This window comes from Rhineura floridana, chromosome 6 (genome assembly GCF_030035675.1).
Source record: "Rhineura floridana isolate rRhiFlo1 chromosome 6, rRhiFlo1.hap2, whole genome shotgun sequence".
Classification (NCBI taxonomy): domain Eukaryota; kingdom Metazoa; phylum Chordata; class Lepidosauria; order Squamata; family Rhineuridae; genus Rhineura; species Rhineura floridana.
Window position 1 is genome coordinate 35,574,004 of NC_084485.1, and position 19,969 is coordinate 35,593,972.

The window sequence follows — 19,969 nt, forward strand, 5'->3', positions numbered from 1 at the left end:
ACACCCAGCTCCTCCCACACTACACTGCTACTCCCCACATCCCTCCGCAGCTACCGCCTGAGGTGGCTGCCTCACTTTGCCTAAAGGTAGGGCCGACTCCAGGAGAATCTATTATTAGAAAAGGGAAATGGACTGCCTTCAAGTTGATCCCGACTTATGGCGACCCTATGAATAGGGATTTCATGGTAAGCAGTATTCAGAGGGGTTTTACCATTGCCTCCCTCTGAGGCTAGTCCTCCCCAGATGGCTAGGGCCTGCTCAGCTTGCCACTGCTGTACAAGCCAGTCCCTTCCTTGTCTGCAACTGCCAGCTGGGGGGCAACTGGGCTCCTTGGGACTATGCAGCTTGCCCATGGCTGCACAGGTGGCAGGGCACATAATCCCTGAGCCACGGCCCTTGACACCCAGGAGACACGAACTCACAGACTCTGGACTCCCAGCCAGGCTCTCCTCCGCACTGTGCTATACCAGAAGGGAGCACTTAAAGCTTTTCATACTGTGTCTCTCCTGCAAATGTCTCCTAGGCAAACAGCCTAGGAGGGAAAACAGCCTCAGGAGAGGGGGACATTTGTAGGGAAGAATCTGTGGCATTTCTCCCCTACGAATGCCCCTCCTGATATTCACATTATATTGGCAAAATTAACTTGGCAAATGCAGGTTTGGAAACAGCTATTTGCCAATACAATGTGTCGTTCTGCCCTTAGAACAACTGCTACGCCTTGACCATTTGTTGAAAGAAGGGGGGGGCAACGCTATTGATATATATGTGACACTTGCTACATCCATTTCTATTCCGAGCCCTGTTTTAACAAGGCTATTTTAAAACAAATCTACCCATTTTGCCAAGATATGTGAAGGGGGGGGGGGGAGAGAAACAACTTCCAAATGCTTAAAAAAATTTTTACATGATACTTAAAGCTATGACTGTGTTTCAAAAAATCCACAGAGGGCTAATTCTTCCACCATACAAGCAGTTAACATCGAAGTGTGAAGGGTGAGTCTCAGGGGCCAGCCTTTGAATGAAACCTTTATGAAATCCCTGATCGAAATCTGGGTGACAGACATTGAGTAGATTGAACCCAAGATTCAAAGCTCCTTCTGTTTGGAGGAAACCTGAAGAAGGCTGAGGGAGGATATAATTGCTCTGCAGGAATTTTGAAGCTGTAATTGCAGGAACCCTACTTTTCCACAGAAGCTCATCGGGGTTCCTCAGTGAGAAGATAACTGACAGCAGAAAAATGTTGTTGATATTCTTCTCCTCCAATGCATGGCTGCAGGAGAGTGTAGGGCATGTTCAGCTGTGTGTCTCACAAATGTGTACATGTAGGATGGCAGTGATCTGGTCCACAGACATCACCAAACCAAACCATGGACTAGCATGATCAAGCAAATCTGTGGGTCCATGGAGAGAAGATGGTGGCTGCTTTGCTCCTCTGGGGCTGCTGCTGTAAACTAAGCCATAGTTTGGCTTAGCATTCTTTACAAACTGCTCCAAAATAATCTATTTCAAAGACCTTACAGGGCCCTGCAAGCTCTTTGAAACTGATTGTTTTGGAGCAGTTTGTAAAGAAATGTGAATAAGCCCTTGAAGAAGGCACTTGAGCTGAAATGCATCAGGCTAATTTAACAATATACATTCATCTTTTCCAGAGCTTCTAAGATACATTTTTCTGTTTTGTTCACATACCCCAGGGCCTTTGCACTCATTGGCTAGAACTCTAGAATGGGGGAACCAGTTTACTTCTTACTGTGTAATGCCTGCAAACGTTTCCTTGGGTCTCTACAAGTAAAAGCCTAGAAGCTTACATTCAGCTTTCATTCAAAAATAAAGCATAAAGAAGGGACTCAGGATGTCCTCAAGAGAGTCAGACCCCCAAATCTCCCATGTGGCTAGAGGCTTGATGTAAGGGTTCCTCAACACATGTCAATGTGAAATGGGTTCCTTCAAGGTAGCAAGTTTAGAAACCATGTTCCTGCAATGATTACAGAGCCCACATGGTTATTTTTATCAAATCAATGCAAAGCTTTCCACAGTGCACTGGTTTGCACACCACTAAGCTATAGTTTGTTTTTTAGAATCAGCAATCTGAAGAATGCTCTCTCTGACCACCATGCACAAATCTATTAACCAGAGTCTTCTGATCAAAAGCCAATAATTCATACTCAAGGGCAGAACCTTAATTTGCTGCTACTTTTCTTTTTTCAACAAAACTTCAGAAAAACTACATTCCGCAAAATTCAGTGTTGAGAGAGTCAACTGGGCAAAATACACAGTTGGTTGATACATATTGGTGGATTACTTCAATGTAATCAATAAATCAGTCTTGACTGGTTAAACAAAAATATCACAAGTAGTTCACTCATTTGCCTTCCATGTGTATAATATGCGGGATCATCATTCCTGTTCCAAGATCCGTGAGTTCAGCAGAATGTCAGAAAGAGCCTACACGTGTAAATCTGCATAAACATAAGCACTCTATTTCAGGGATGAGGCCCTTTTTCAACCAGAGGGCTGCACTCCCTTCTGAGCAACATTCCAGAGGCCACCTGCCAGTGGTAGGCAGGGCCAGAAGCAAAAGTAGATTAAACAACTAATGCAAAATTTACCTTCATACACTTAGCCTAGTTTCTACACATTCACACACTCCTTTCTATCCTTCATCCAGACAAGCGAGGCATCATCAGAGTTCAACAACATATGCCAGCAAGCAAAAAGCTTTGAGTGCAAAACAGGGCCAGTGAGGGATGTAGCCTTAGGAGAGAGTGCTAGGGTTTATGGGATAAAGCAGTTATGTGGTTCTATCTCTAGCAGAGTAAAATGGTTAAAATGGAATGAGCAATAACCAGTCGCACCTCCACCCTCACACAGTCTAGCAGAAGAAAGCAATCAAACTTCATGTATACAGTGCTACAGGCACAGCTTAGGAAATCAGAAAGAAGAAATGTAGGTTACTTTCAGTCCATAGTTATCAGCTTCTGGCAAGCAGCCCCATGCCTTGCTTACTCCATGTGGTAATGAAGAATTCAAAAGGCAGCAGGACAAGGAGGAGGAGGGAGGACAAAACACCAAATAGGGAGCTACATCACAGCAAACTATAGTCTCCCTGAGTCTTGCTAGAGATGGCACTTCTCCCTTTAACTGCACTAAAGCATGTATAAACCTGCCCCCTAGTGGTAGCTTGCAAGGTTGCCTATTTCCAATAGAGAGGACACAGCCTGAGGCGGCTCCAAGGACCAAATAGAGTGGCCCGGAAGGCTGCAGTTGGTCCCTTGGCCTTAGGTTCCCCACCCATGCTGTATTTCATCAGGAATCCTACATATTCTGGATTTGCTTGGGTGAACGGGTTATGAGCATTCAACTGCATATGTGTAGGCTTTCCTTTTAGGTGTTCTTTACAATGTTCCACTAAATACATGCACAGATGCCAAAGGGCAGGACTGGAGGGCATGCAGGCACTGTGGGTGAGGCCAACAGGTGTTGTCTCACTCTCCTCCCTTCCCCATGCATACAGTAGATACATGGAAGGCAAACAAGGGAGTCACCCTATACCTTGGCAATAGCAGCAGTTGCTTAATCAAGATTCTGCCCCCCCCCGTGCTAGAGTTGTTTCAATAACTTTCACTGCAAAATACTTCCACAGTCAAGGTAAAGGTAAAGGTGTCCCCGCACTTGTAGTGCGAGTCGTTTCCGACTCTTAGGGTGACGTCTTGCGACATTTACTAGGCAGACCATATATATGGGGTGGGATTGCCAGTTCCGTCCCCGGCCTTTCTTTACCCCCCAGCATATGCCAGGTATTCATTTTACCCACCACGGATGGATGGAAGGCTGAGTGGACCATGAAGGATGATCTGTCAAAGGCTATTAGCCATGATAGCTAAACTGAACCTCTATATTCAGAGGCAGCATGCCAAGCACAGGGAACCTTAGGCCCAAGAGCCAAATGGTGCTCTCTGTCTGGTGTTTGGGACTCTCCCCAGGCCACGCCCTTTCACAAAGCTTGGAAAAGTTACTTTTTTAAAACTACAACTACCATCAGCCCCAGCCAGCATGGCCACTGGATTGGGCTGATGGGAGTTGTAGTTCAAAAAAGTAACTTTTCCAAGCTCTGCGCCTTTCAGAGTCCAAAGAAGGGTCATCGTTCAGTGGTAGAGCATCTGTTTTGCATGCAGGAGGTTCGAGGATCAATCCTCGGCATCTCCTGGTAGGGCTGGGAAAGACTTCTGTCTAAACCTGTAGACAGCTACTGCCCATCAGTGTAGACCAGGTGTGGGGAACCTTTGGCCCTCCAAATATTTGCTGAACAACAACTCCTATCATCCCTGGCCATTGGCCATGCTTGCTGGGGCTGATGGGCGTTGAAGTTCAGCAATATCTGGAGGGCCAAAGGGTCCCTGCTCCTGGTGTAGACAGTACTGAACTAGATGAACGAACGGTCTAGCTCAGTATAAGGGAAATTCCAATGTTTCCCAGCCCTTTTCTACACCCTATTTGAGTGCTTTGCCTAAGTGAACTGTGGTCATGCTTCTTGCTTGCCCAGATGAAGGATGGAGGGGGGGGGTGCGCACGCACGTAGAAACATCTGACTTTTGCATGGCATCCATGTAGCTTACTGTACAATTGTAAGAGTCACATCTGCTGCACCTTTGCCTTTGGCTCACCATTAGCATGTAGCCCCCAGAAGGCAGCCCACGAGGGAATGTGGCCCTTGGGTTGAAAAAAAGGTTTCCCACCCCCAGCAATACGTCATGGAATGCCAATTGTGGGACGGGACAAAGAAGAGGGATGGGCTGTCATCTTCATGCCAACTGCATAGACCTTGTAGGCGTTTTTTTTAAAGTAACTGAAATGTAATTATAGTGATTACTTCGGAGGAAAAGTAAAGTAATCAGTTACTTTCAGAGCAATTGTAATTGTAACGGTAATCACTACTTTTTTGGGCCATGTAACTGTAACTGATTACTTTTTAAAAGTAATCTTCCAAGCTCTACTTTCAGGGAACATCTGGCTGGCTAGTATTAAAAAGAGAACGCTTGACTACTAGATGAACCATTTGTCTGATCCAGCAAGGACCCTGCGTTCTTAGCCCAGGTTCCTGGACATTTGTGCTCCTTGAAAAAATTTATGGCAACACCTAGAAATCTAGAATAATTACTTCATGGCACCTAAAATCTGATCCTGGCTTCTAAAAATGCTAAAGATTTGTTTTAAGCTTGGGCAACAATAGAAGGAACCATCATGATATATCAGTAGGAAGCTGGAACGAGGAACTGAGACCATCTAGGATCAGACCAGTTGATGAATTTAGACTGCCCGGTGAAGACCTGTTGATTTCATTTTAAGTTTTCTAATTTTATGGTTAGTTTTAACTGTTTTTAATCTTCATTGGTAACCTGACTGTACACTACTTAGAGACTATGGTATTAAGCGGCATATGAACTGAAATAAACAAAAGGGTGAGCTATAGAGAAGAGAACGAAAGTGTCCATATTTCAGTTTCTGGGGTTATTTATTTATGTATTTAAAAAAAAATATCCTGCTTTCCTCCCAAAGGACACCACAACCAAAGGGTTGTAGGGGCAGCATTTTAGCCTAACCTAGAAAGGACGGCAGCATTCTGGGAAAAGGGCAGGTTCCTCTTTCCCAAGATACCTTCCTGTTGACAACAGGAAGCCAAACCTATAGCCAGCATAATTCATGCTGGAGCCGGAATAGCCCTGGTCTCTCCCATATGAATGGAGGGGGACCATCATGAGTGTAAAGGCGCCTTCAAAGCCAAGTTATATTACTGTAATGTAATGTACATGGGGCTGCCTTTGAAGACTGTCTGGAAACATAAGAACATAGAACATAAGAACATAAGAAGAGCCTGCTGGATCAGGCCAGTGGCCCATCTAGTCCAGCATCCTGTTCTCACAGTGGCCAACCAGGTGCCTGGGGGAAGCCCGCAAGCAGGACCCAAGTGCAAGAACACTCTCCCCTCCTGAGGCTTCCGGCAACTGCTTTTCAGAAGCATGCTGCCTCTGACTAGGGTGGCAGAGCACAGCCATCACAGCTAGTAGCCATTGATAGCCCTGTCCTCCATGAATTTGTCTAATCTTCTTTTAAAGCCATCCAAGCTGGTGGCCATTACATCCATTGGTTTAAAATGTAGCTGTCAAGTTTTAACTAGGGCTCTGCAGGTGGACCATATCACCCTGAGCTAATATAATTTTCATTAGTTACCTGTGTGTCTCTGGACTCCATTCAAAGTGTTGATGTTAACCTTTAAAGCCTTTATGGCACAATCATACATATGCCAACAGGCTGACTCCTAGGTAAGTGAGTGTAACATTGCAACTTTAATGGCCTAGGATCCAGTTAATTTAAGACCCACCTTCTTCCTTATGAACCTGTCCAAGTCTTAAGACTGGCTTCAGAGGACCTGCTCTATTCCCATCAGAGATATGGGCAGTGAGCACAAAACAGGGCCTTTTCCATGATGGCACCAAAACCACAATTCCTGGGGAGATCTGCCACATTCTTTTTCTTCCTACTTGTAATTGGGTACTTTTTTGGTTACTGCATTGGCTCACTGAATCTATTTGATGCTGATGCTGTTATTCTGTATTTCATTAACAATATTTACATTGTGATTCTATTAGTTTTGCATTTTTAAAGTAAGGTAGCTACTCTGAATTTACTTTCATAGAGAAGCGGGAGGGGGTAGGGACACAAAGAAAAAATCAAATCAAAATAGCTTGACTCCAGATTTGGCTGTACATTCAATACACTTAAGCTGAATCCCTTCTCAGTTGTGCTCAGAATCTCATACACCCTGGCTGCTAGCAACCCCAAACTGATAGACTGCCATTAGTCTCAGATCACGTTTTCTTTTCAAGAAACCTCAGGAGCTCTTTAAAAGAAAAAAGAAAAAGAATGAAAACCATAAAGCTGGAATGCTCCACTTGTGCATGGACCTCAGTGGGTCAAGTAGCATAATCCTATATGTATTTATTCAGAAGTACCACTGTGTTCATTAGGGCTTATTCCCAAGTAAATGCGCATAGGATTACAGCCTAAGGCTGCAATCCTATATACACTTACTTGGGAGTAAGGTGCACTGGATGTCATGGGATTTACTTCCAAGTCAATATACATAGCTTTGCACTGTTAGTCACCCTACATCTGAGTACTCAAGAATCTCTTATCTGCTCTCCCAGCACCAGCAGCAGACTATAACTCAAATACGCCAGCTGACTTTTCATTTCTTCAGATGTTATAGCCACACACTTGAGAGCAGAGTAGATTTTTTTCCTCAAAACAAGGTTAGACGCATAGCTAGGAAATTTAACAGAAGAACCCCTGTTGGAGACACTGAAAAATGTTTTAAGCTTTCTTTGAGAAGCCTTGCAGGAAACCCCAGGAGATATATTGTGATTGAAACAACCAAAGGACAAACTGACGTGGATTTTTAAAAATACATTTGTCTGGTGAAAAAGAACAAAAAAAAATCCCACCAAAGGCATCTTCTGAATTCTTTTTTTCCAAAAGGGAAGGAGGAAGACATCTACCTTTTTTTGTTAGACTTATGCAAGCTTTGAATAACAGTTCTTCCAGTTATCTGCAGTAAAAGCCTATTAGCTTAGGTAGATAGTGTCATTTCACTTTTTTAAAAATGGAACACCAAACTCTCCCGCCTGCGTTCCAGGCAGGAATTCATATTTCACATGGGGCCAATACCATCTCCGAAGTAAATCCATTTACTGTATTGAACCACCCTCTGAGAAGCAAATACCAAAGCTGAGCTCTGCAAGCGAACCATAAAGATTCGCTTCAGAAAAGTCTTCACAATGTTTACTTGCAGGTCCTAAATGGCAGCCTTAACACAGCTTATTAGCCTGGCTTTTACAAGATTTACAAGATTTTATTCAGTCTGGAGATTCCAGTATGAGATGCAAGCAAGGTTTTGAAGGATAATTTGTTGCACCACTTTTAACCACTGGGTTTATGGGACAAAAGTCCCATTGACTCCAGAAGTATGGAGCCAGGGCCTCCCTGTCTGCCTTCTCAATATTAATACCACTAGACTTTTTTCTGGTAACCGAGGCTCTTATAGAATATGCTTCACCTCTTACATAGGAGCTTTTTCTGTTCTGCCATTAATACATGCGATGGTTTTCTTCCAGTAACAAGTTTGCCCAATCACAGAGAATTCTTTTATAGGCTGGTCCTCCCCACCCCTCTCCATTCTGATACTCACATCAAGCACACCCATTCTCCTTTGGAAGATACACAACTATTTGTGCAAGTTTGGAAAAAGTGTGTGCGTGCGCATGTGCGCACACACACTTATTTCATCACTGCACATTGGCAAAATTCCACTGTATTCAATGGGCTTGCTCTCAGATAAGTGTAAATATTATTATTATTTATGTTTATGAGTCACAAAAGTGACCCAAGCAAATAGCATCACTCCATTATTTGATCAATTAACTGATTAAAACAATTTTGATCAAGGCGAGTCTACTCATAGGAACAGTAATAATAGGATTTTTAGTATAAGTACACACAAAAATCACAAGTGCCAGGTATCATCTTAGGAGATGCAACCCTCTTCCCCCACCACACACATATCAAAATGCAACTGAGTACCCTATCTTCAGAACTGTTTATACACATGCAAATTTATGCAGTTTTATTGGCCCAAATATAAAGGAAGTTGGTTCTGCTTAAATCCCATTGAAATCAAATAAGTCCTGACCCATTAATTTCAAAGGGATTTAAGCATGATCACCTTTCTCTGGGTTTCAGCTACTGTAATAATTAATTTATTAAATCCCACATGATGAACTTACATCTTCTGTAACTGGGTAGGTGCCCTACAGCTCAATCCTATGCATGTCTTCTCATAAATTAAATGTGCATTAAGACTGCAGCCTTAGTTTTAAAATTTAAAACACACATTTACACAGGACTCGGGTGATTCCATGCCTAATGATTCTGCTGTATCTGCTACAGAGGAAAGAAGCAGTATAGGTCACATCACATCTCACCCAGGGGCATCACTACCGGGGTGCGGGGAGTGCGGCCCTCACCCGGGTGTCACCATAAGGGGGGTGACACCCAGAGCCGCCCCACCCCACGCCGTTGCCCGGCAAGGCTGCTCCAACTCCTCCTCAGAGGCAGGCTGGCGGGCGAGACCAGGAGCAGCGTCAGCGGGGCGAGGGAGGCGCGCCGGCGTTCCCAGGCCTTCTCCGGCTGGGTGCCCCTCTGGCGCGCGCCCTCCCAGGGGCATGGACGGGGTGGCTGGCCTCGAGTGCACGCGCACACGTGTGCGCACTCAAGCCCAGCCACCACGTCCATGCCCCTGGGAGGGCGCGCACCGGAGGTCCGCACTCCCACTAGTGATGCCGCTGATCCCACCAACACCTGCTTAATTCTGCTTGGGTCACAGTGCCGTGACATAAGTGCCTGATATAGCAAACAATCCCCTACTCACAGCTGCTTAATTGATTTTGCCAGTTCACATACCTAGGCAGCATGCCGAAAGCAAGTTGCTCCCTGTACGAACTTGCTTGCCACGTGCACTGATAATTACTTGGATAACAAGTACAATTTCAGCAAATATATGGCGTAAAAACTAAACAATCAGGCATGGAAGAAGATCTGATAGCCTTGGACAGATCTTGTTCTGCTCAGAGCACTGCCGTGAAGCATGTATCAGTCTTAACATTCATGTAAGGTGGAGGGTGTGTGTGGAAAAGCTAACGGAGCAACAGCTGCAAAAAGCATTCAAGGTTCCAGACAAATTCATTTCCCTTCCATATCAACAGCAGATTGCTAACCCCAGTTGTAAGACAGCCCAAGATAATAATAAGAAATAAGTACCATTTATTATGGAAACTCCAACAGGCAGATTTCAGGATATCCCCACCAGCACCATTTATCTGCTTCAAAAGGGCCTAGGGTGAAAGAGAAAATCTATAGGATCTTTCCAGATTGCTGTGCAGGACTATACCAAAAAAAGGGGCTGGAACAAAAGAAGGTGGCTCAAAAATCTGAATGAAAGGAAGAGTGAGATTAATGGAACAGATTTCAGACTGCTACATCAAAAGAGCCTTCCTTGACTTCTCTCCACTTTTCCTTCATCATTAATATCCATTCCAGAAATATCTCATAAAGTCAAAGGGCTCTTTATGCACCCATGCACATCTTCTTTCTTCTCTGGAAGCAATTGCTTTTTGCACCTTTGGAACTCCATGGTGTAGCGGACAGAGAGTTGTACTTAAGACCAATGAGACCCAGGCTCAAATCCCCACCTGGCCACAAAACTCACTGTTGGGTGTCTTTGGGCCAATCGCTATCGTCAAACCACTCTCTCTCCACTGAACCTATCCCACACAATTGTTGTACAAAGTGGGGGAAGCTACCTATACCACCTTGAACAGCTTGGCGGAAGCATGGGGTATGATGGGATTGGCTAACTGGCAAAACAGGTAAAATGCCCTTCATGGGGGAGAAAGTGGTAGGATCCTGTTTTAGCAAGCCTCTCTGAGGGCAGCTTTGCGCATGATGACATTCTTATGCAGTTATCATTTTGATGCAGAAAAGCTTTGAAAGCTGCATGCACACCCTAACATGCAATAAACATACATGTATTTGTTTGACAAAAGAGATGTGTGCCTTCATCACGTGATGGCGATGCACTTTCTACTCATGGGTCATACATGCGCAAGACAATCATCATGTGCAAAGCATCCTTGAAGTATCTACATTTACAAAGGCACTGCCCCTTAGTATCTCAGGACATGGGTCTTGTGCCCTTGCTCCCTCGGATCACTTCTGCTCCACACCCAGCACCAGGGCTTGCTTCCTAAGAAGTGTGACTCTTTCCAAAGCACATACTTCAACTCACCTCTTTTAAGCTCCCTCTGCTTTGGATTTGCCAGATCTTCAAGTGACATCCAAAGCTGATCCTCTAGCTTTATTTAATGTGAGGATCTCTGCTGTTTACCTGTAGCTAAGTGGTAAAGCACATGTTTTGCATGCAAAAGGTCCCCTCTGGCATCTCCAGTTAGGTCTGGAAAAGCCTTGCACCTTAAACCCTGGAGAGTTGCTGCCAGTCCAAGTAGGCAATACTAGGCAGAAAATGGAAATGGACTGCCTTTAAGTCGATCCCAACTTATGGCGATCCTATGAATAGGATTTTCATGGTAAGCGGTATTCAGAGGAGGTTTACCATTGCCACCCTCGGAGGCTAGTCCTCCCCAGTTGGCTAGAGCCTGTTCAGCTTGCCACAGCTGCACAAGTCAGCCCCTTCCTTGTCCGCAACTGCCCGCTGGGGGGCAACTGGGCTCCTTGGGACTATGCAGCTTTCCCACGGCTGCACAGGTGGCAGGGCACATAACCCCTGAGCCACTCACTGTGGGGTGATCTTTAGCTGGCCCTTTGCACCCAGGAGACACAAGCAGGGATTTGAACTCTCAGATTCTGGATTCCCAGCCAGGCTTTCCTCCCCACTGTGCTCCAATATTCCAACTCCACTCCCATTCTTATTCACAGTAGTGAGCAGCATACCTGCCTCTAAGCTAAAATCTTTGGGCTGATATACAGGAATTAGCAGATTGATGGGGAAATGGAATGAGAGAATGGGATGAGGGAAAGCAAGAGCCTCTCTGTTCTGTCCCATAATACTCCAACTGCTAACATCCACCTCCTGGCCAACCAGTGCCCTATACAAGTGTTCAGAATGGAGCTACAGGTTTCTGGATCAGAAAAGCAGAAAGTAATTGCAAGCAGTGCACATTTCTGATCTTCTAACTTGAAGGATAGGATAAATGTTTATGAAGTCTCCCCAAAAAAATAAATGCAGAAAAGAGCAACAAGAGGATAACTGACGGCAACAGGTAACATGCCAGGAAGGCTAAAAGATACTGAGCCTATGTAGCTTAGAAAATTCACTGTTCTTCAACTTTGGGTCCCCAGCTGTGAGGCTACAACTCCCATCCTCCCCAGACAGCATGATTAATGGTCAGGGATGATGGGAGTTGTCATCCATCAACACCTGGGCCCCAAGGTTGAAGAACAGAGACCTAGATAGATAATAAAGATCGGAATGTCGTTTTCAAAGAAGGGTACAGAACCATTTACCAGAGTTGCTGATGAAAATTTGAGGACCAAATGGGATCAAGCTACATAGAGCTGGATATCCAGGGAAAACAGTGGAAGTACCTGTTCAGGAAACCTCTTTCTCTGGAACTTTAAAGGCTAGATGTATATGTATATCTATACCTCAACATGGTCTAAAGAAGAGTAAGGACAGTATGATCCGGATGCCTGGGATGGAGAGATGATCTTTTGGGCTCTTTCCAAAAACCTCTCCACCATCCACCCACCCCTTAGTGGGATTAATCTATTTTAGAAACCCCAGACCGCTTCCGGACTGCCACCTGGGCACACACACACTCCATCCTCAAGTCTTCTGCACTCGCTCAAGGGAGCAGGCAAGGAGACCCTCGGGTTGGCACTGTGGGTGGCAGACTGGCAGTTTCCCGGGGGATGGAAAGAAACCTTTCCAGGACTGAATCTACCCATTCCCTTAGCAGTTAACCCAGCCTGCCCCTTGCCCCTGGTGGCGTAGCGCTTCTCCCCTAGCAGCAGAAATAGCGAGGGGGGGAGAGATGTAACAGATTCCCCACCCAGCGCGGCGTGTGCGTCTCGCGCCCTGAACCTCAGTCCCGCGCTCTCTCGCCCTACAGGTTCCCGGCTATCCCCGGAGCCCCTCACTCACTTCGGCCGTCTAGAAGGCGCGGAAGGGCAGCTACGCAACGCAGCGGAGGGTGGGCGAACGACTCCTCCCTGGTACTGGTACAGGTACAGGTAAAGCCGCCGGGAGCCTGGGAGTGGGCGGCTTGGGGCAGCGGGAAGGCAGCTGAGCCGGGCGATGGCGCTCTTGGTTGCCGCTGCTTCGGACTGTGAGGAACCAGAGCGGCTGGCGCCGCATTTAACTGGGATCGTGTGGGTAGAGGCTTGGGGGGGAGAGAAGGGGCCTCCCCCCTCCCCACTGGAGAGAGTGGGGCTGCCCCATGGCGAGTTCGTGGGCAGCGCTGCTCCAGCCCCATCCGCCACGCCCCCACCGGCGGCTGGCACGCACAGGATGGGTGGCGCCGTGCGCGGGGACCCCCTCCCCTCCAGGCATCGACAGTCTCTGCCGCGAAGATCTTGGGCCTTGCTTCAGGTTCCAAGGGGCGGTCGTTCTGTCTAGGAATGAGAGACAGACCCTAGCCCCAAACTTTGCAAAGAGGCTGATATTTGGAAGTTCAATCAAGTCAGGCTGCCAGTTTGTTCATAGTAACGACTATGCCATGTAAAGGAAACATAAATCACATATCCACTCACGTGCTCTGCATAAGCCAGGGACAACCAACGTGGTGCCCTCCAGATAATGCAGACTACAGCTCGCAGTATCCCTGATCATTTGCCATGCTGGCAGGGACTGATGGAAGTTGGGATCCAGTAAGATCTAGGGCAGCGGCTCCCAGACTGTGGTCCACGGCTTCTCTGTAGAAATACAATTAAAAATCATACAGCATCCAGCACAATTGCTGCAACAGTCAGAAAAAACATTAAATGGTCCACCAAGATCCTCAGCTGTTTTCAAGTGGTAGCGGTGGTGGGGGATTTTTGGAACCACTGATCTAGGGAACACTGGGTTGGCTTTCCCTTTTACACCTTTCCCAACCTGTTGCCCCCGAGATTTTTTTGGACTGCAACTCCCATTGTCCCTGACCATTGGCTATGACGACAGAGCCAGATGGGAGTTGTAGTCCAAAAGTCTAGAGGGCACCACGTTGGAAAGGCATAAACCAGGGGTAGCCAACATAGTACCTGCCACCAGATATTGGATCCCTACTCTCATCAGCCTCAGCTAGCTTGGCCAATGGTCAGGGATGATGGGAGATGGAGCCCAATAACATGTGAAGGGCACCACATTGGCTACCCTGGCATAAACTAACACGGAGTAAGTACCTCCCCTGATTCTGGAGTCACACACAATTAATAAAACAGATTTATGTTCCCTCTTTATGGGAAAACATGCATGACTAATAGATTTTAAATAAAATAGAATAACAGTTGCAACAATCTACATAGAAAAAAAACCTTCCTTGTAAACAATTCTGAAAAGCTAACTTTTCTGAAGTGTTTTGATTTTGAAGAGTGAATCTTAGACAATACCATAACCATTAAAATGTAGATATTATTTTCAGTCTACGATGGAATTCAGTAAAGTTAATAGAAAGATACATTTTCAGTCCCTGTAATTTAAAATCTCTTAATCATCCTGATTGTAAACTGTGACAGATTGATTAAAGGCCATTAAGAGACAACTAATCCCTATTAAAGAAGTGCATGTGTGAATTTGCTTAAGACAGAGAAGTTACTTCTTAGTAACCTTTAATCACTTTAATCATCCAAATGGAGCGGGATAATCCATGTTTTTCATATCCGCTTTGTCATCTGACAGTCCCCACTCACCTGTTTGTTCGCTCTTTCCCGATGTAAAAAAAATGTTTTTTTCGCGCCCGCACACACAACGGGAGGACCCCCACATTCTTTTCGCTTTTTCCCAGCTCCGCCTCCGACACAACCCACTACCAGCCAATTGGTGCGCAAAATCTGATGTGTGCTCCTCTGCCCATTCACCTACAATCAGCAACACACATGCGCTTGAATGTAAGAGCGCGAAAGTTTGAATTTCCTGTGTCAGTAATGGAGTTCCTTGCCACTCGCCACTCTTGTATTTTCAATATTACGCAAAAACGAATGTATGTGTTTTTGCTGAGCTTTTCTACAGTGCAGTGTTCGGCTGTGGCTCCCAGCTCCTCCCCAGGAATGCTGCCCCCGAGGGAAGCAAGCAGCACCCCCCCCCCGTGGGTGGCCGCTCTTGGCTTGGGCAGGGAATGCGGGCAAAGAGCCCCACACGCTGCTGTGCAAAGCCTAAGAGATCGAGGCAATTCTGCGAGGTATTGGGGGGGGGGTTAGAGAGAGAATGGGGCAAGCCATCATCATGTCAACTTTGTGTGGGGTTAAGGTGCTGATTTTTAAAAGGGATTTTTTTAAAACAAAAAAATCTCCCCTCTGAAATTGACAAGAGAGCAGGGAACAGGCTAGTCAGTTTCATGCGAGGGAGGCTCAAAGCATCCCTGCAGATGATGAGGGCGCCCTAGTTACACAACTGGCTCCCCCCACCCATAAATCCATATTAAAATTGCAGAAAAGAGCCCTTTGCGTTGCCGTGCAAAGCTGCGCTGAAGTGGCCAGCACAGGCTTTGCGGTGTTCCCACTGATAAAAGAACCGTGCAAACCACTTATATGCCAATAATACCTGTATTTCTGTTAGTTTGTATTTGTGATACTTCACAAAATCGACTGTATGCGTTTCCACCTTTACGCATATTAACGCTTCTGGAGATACACATGGCTGGCAATTCCACTTATTTCTCCAGAAATGCAGCGCGATGCTGTAGCAAACCACTTACAGGAATACCCCTATATGGACCTTCACTTAACGTACACCAGTCAGCTGAGAGGTGAGATTGCGATCAGCTGGGAGGCGCGGCAGCGCAGCAGCAGAGGCTTTAGCGTGTGGGAGTGGAAATAGATGCGATCGCGCCACCACAAATCAGCTGGGAGGCATGATCAGCTGAGAGGCATGGCAGTGCAGCAGCAGAGGCTTTAGCGTGGGGCTTTGGGGCTCTGCATGAAGGAGAAGTAAAAAAAGTTTTAAAAGGTAGTGCTTCACTTTAAGGACATTTTCGGTTTACGTACTCGCTCTGGTCCCATTGAGTACGTTAATACGAGGTATTCCTGTGCCAATATCTCCTGTATATGCGCAGTAGAAGTTGCAGAGCCCCCCCAAACACTGGACCATTGCTCTGATTGGTTCACTTTTCCCAGGCTTTCCCCAGACATTCGCGCACATGCACAAAAGTGGAAATACGTGATTGGCTGGGAATGAGGGAAGGAAACGCCCAAGAACTGCCCACAGCTGTAAAGTCCGCGGTATTGCATCCAAGCGGCTGAAGGCACAGCGGATGATTCCCGATTTAAAAAAGCAAATCGCATTTTTCGCGGTTATGCCAAAGCAGATTTAACCGTGTGAAAATGCACAAAAGCGCGCGAGGTCATCTGGACGACCGAAAAATAATGAGAACACAAAGCAATCATGTCACACATTATACAGTCGTCTCGATGAGCCCTGAGCACAAAGGATGGTTAAAGACATTTTAGATTATAGGAACTGAAAATGTATTAACTAGCAGTGTAAAATTCCAGGTACACAGTAGCCACTAGCTCACACCCAAAAATGGATCTGGTGACTCCCCATGAATTGTTGCAGAGGTCAAGGGACAGTTTCTCCCCCTATCTGGCACCTAGAAAATCTCACTTTTGCAAATCAACTTGAAGGCAGTACATTTACATTACATCTTTCGATATGCATTCTTGAATCAAACCCACTGAAGTGATTCTCTTCACATGACCTTGAGGTCATACTAGTTGCAAGAAAACAATCTGCAAAAATTGGGCATGATGGCACCATCAGGGCAGGACTTTGTGGGAGAAGCCCACGCAGAATGAGCAGGAGGCCCCTCAAATGCAGCGGGGCCTGAAGTAGTGCATGTTCCATCGAAAGAGGGGAGGTGGGGAAACATAAGGGGCAGTATCCAGCTAAATAATAGCTCTAGAGCAAGAATTAACACAGCACAAAGGGACTTTCTCTCCCTTTCCTCCCCCTCTGGGTCCCCAAAGCTGCTCTGGAGGTTTGAGGGAAACCCAGAATAGATTTAGGGGGCATGCAGGGGAGGAGAAGGAGAAAAGTCCCATCCTGTTGTGCTAGGGCTATTATTTAGCTGAATACCGCACAAGGCCATTAATGTCCTGGCTCCAAACCAGAGAAGCAAACTCAGGACTCGGACACTGGGTTTTTCCGCATAAAGGTTTATTCCAGAAATCAGAACAAGGATCTAGCATCTCACGCTAGGCCTAAACCAGGATCCCAACAGGAACAACAGATGAGTTGCCACAACAGCAAATAGAAGCAATGCTACTTCTTATATTCAGAAAAAGGGCAGGCACTTAACACTGTGAATTAATTCAGGCTCCTTTTAGCATGAGCTGCAAAGCAGGGGATAAGATGGGGGGATGAAATTGGGCTACTTGTAACCAGCTCTTCTCTATCCTCTGCAGCCTTGGAGACATGCCAGTTTCTTGATTCTGCTTTCATTGTCCTCTGCCTGAGAAGTTCCAATGTTTGGGTTAGCACTTATCTCTTTTGCCATTACTCTTGGCTTTGGTGACTGCAGATAGTACTCACCAGCCGGCTGAGACAAAGAAGGCTGTCTGAGCCTTCCTCAGTAACTCTAAAAGCTGGCTTAGAGGCTTCTGGAGACACATCCTTTGTACCCCCCGCATTTCCTTCATCAGTGCTAGCAATGTCCCCCCCAATGTCAGTAACTCTTTCTGCATTCTCCCAACCTTGCCAGAGATTCTCCATGGGGCCCATGATAATTATGTCCATGGTGTCCAGCCCATGGTGATTATATATACCCGCTGCCAGGTCTTCTGTACACAACCAGGAGATAACTAATTCTGGAATTAAAGGATGCAAATGGATAAGTGTGCATGCATGCCAGCAGAGAAGACTAGGTGGAATAGGACAAAATTATCATCATCATCTTAATCTGACCAAATGGTACCCCAGGTGAGGCATCTCTCCAATGCCCCCTTCCATTTCTCTTATTTTAGAGTACTTTTTTTTTTACTTCATACACAACCCATTTCACAACCTTAATGGACAATGTGAATGCATGTTCTATCCATGTCATATAAGATAAGAAATTTGAATGTATAGATCTGATCATGATTGCACACACTTGGTTTATTGAACAGGCACTGACATTTTACATTTTCCCACACATATAAAACAATTGTAATTAAATTATTGACAGGTCAGTTTTGCTAGGTTTACAAGCTAGAGCAAATCATTTGTGCTATTTGTTTCAGCTGTTGAGCAAGTAACCTTTCTGCAACACAAGCATAAACCACAGAAACAGTCACCTGGTCACCTGCCCCTAAATCCGACCCTCACACCATCAGAGCCTCTGTTGCTAATATTATTATGTATTAATTTATATACTTCTTAATGTGAGGATGGCTTCTAAGCAGTTTACAAAACATAAAAAAACAATTGTACAACATTGTTAAAATGCAGAATAATTAAAAATACCACCATAATTAAAATACACAGAAAAATAATCCCGTTAAAACATTAAAATATAAATGACCCTGATTAAAATATGCAATAAACCAATCCCATTAAAACAGGAGAAGAGGCTGGAGAACCATTTGCCTGAGTCTTGGCTCATGTGGAGAAGAGTGAACAGGTGGAGCCCGTGCTGTTGTATAAATTGCAGCTACTGTTAAAGATTAGGGGTGTCTTGTCTTTATGCACATTATGCGATCAGGCATTGAACTCTGCAATCTGTATTGGTCTTTTAAACCATTAGGGTTCCATACGTTATAGTTCCAAGATTTCTTCTCTGCTCCAACAAGGGTTGTATGACCAATATTTGGCTCTGGATGGCTTTAAGTTTGACAGCCACTTAAATTGGGGTAAACAGGTGTAAACGTGTGAAAGAAATCAGGTCCAGAACCTGCTGAAGTACATGCGATTCCTACAAATGTAAATAGGAATCTTGGCACAAATTAGACTCGAAGGGCCCTGAGAGTGCTTGATTGGCCAGCACATGAACTGGACATTAATAACATTTCATTGCTTTTCATGTAGTGATGTGTTTAATTGCATGGAATTGCCTTGGCAAGGCAGAGTCAGGCCTCCATTTAATTTGTCTTGAGCTCTTCATGTTCCTGTCTGTCCAGAAGAGGGTGGTAAGGAAAGTTGTGTTCAGGTGGAAATATTAATCATGAAACATGCCCATCAAATTCTAACTTTACATAACTGAAAAATTATTTGCACTTACTCAGCCTTTCTGTCCACAGCCTTCAGTAGCCAGGGAGGGGTTTTGTTTTTTCCATTATTAGTATGTGTTTGGAAACATTCTTTAACAATGAAGGTACAGAGAAGGAGCAGAGGGAAATGGGAGACCGAAAGCTTACCAAAGTGTATAAGAAGCAGAAACCAGCAAGGATGGCACTTTCTGGTATCAAGCACACCACCTGGACTAGGGAGAGTATCTGCTGTAGGGAGGTTGTCTCTTGATACTACTCTATTTTGCTTTGATCAAACCTCACCTGGAGACATTATGTCTCATTCTGGGCACTGCAGTTTAAGGAAGATATTGACAAACTGAAACATGTTCAGAGGAGAGCAACAACGATAGATGAAATGATAAAGAGGGGATATGATAACCATTTTCAAATATTGAAGGGTTGTCACATAGATGACAGAACAAATTTGTTCTCTGTTGGTTCAGAGGGTAGGTCTCGAACCAATAGGTTACTTCCTGATGATATCAGCTATTCAGCTGTGGACTGCCTCAGGAAGTGGCAGACTCTCCTTCACTAGAGATTTTTAAGCAGAGGCTGGGTGGCCACCTATCACGGATGCTGTAGCAGCAAATTTCTTGCATTGGCAGGGGGCTGGAATAAATGACCTTTTGAGACCCCTCCCATCTCAACAGTAGCTGTTGATAACTGTTGATGAATACCCTTTTACACTGCAGAGAGTTTTCCACTCATGTGATATTTATCCATTGACTTTCTAGAATGTGTTATGCATTCCTCTGGGACCACAGAGAAGAAAAATGGCACAGCTGTGCATTGATCAAAAGTTACAGTCCCATATTAAGTTAAGATGCTTTATGAATCAGCTGGATCACCAAATTAATCAATAAATTAACAGATAACTATTGCATCCCTTGATGTGGATAGTCATTCCTAGTTCCTTGAAAAGGATCGAATGGCTTTG

The 19,969-nt window shown here is 45.3% G+C and overlaps 2 protein-coding genes across 6 annotated transcripts in view; one reads left to right on the top strand and one right to left on the bottom strand.

The window, feature by feature from the left end:
- Positions 1 to 13,093, bottom strand: part of MATN4 (matrilin 4) — a 62,983-nt gene extending 49,890 nt beyond the window's left edge. For 3 of the 5 annotated variants that reach the window (XM_061631451.1, XM_061631446.1, XM_061631447.1), the window contains exon 1: positions 12,773 to 13,093. The gene's annotated coding sequence lies outside the window, so the exon portion shown is untranslated. Of the gene's footprint in view, positions 1 to 9,870; positions 9,945 to 12,772 lie in introns of all 5 variants that reach the window. The other 2 variants (XM_061631450.1, XM_061631449.1) reach the window with 1 other exon arrangement.
- The window catches only part of RBPJL (recombination signal binding protein for immunoglobulin kappa J region like), an 82,452-nt gene that overhangs the window by 11,723 nt on the left and 50,760 nt on the right, over positions 1 to 19,969 (top strand). The window contains exon 2 of the mRNA XM_061630595.1: positions 12,741 to 12,855. Coding sequence (XP_061486579.1) covers positions 12,741 to 12,855 — 115 coding nt within the window. The remainder of the gene's footprint in view (positions 1 to 12,740; positions 12,856 to 19,969) is intronic.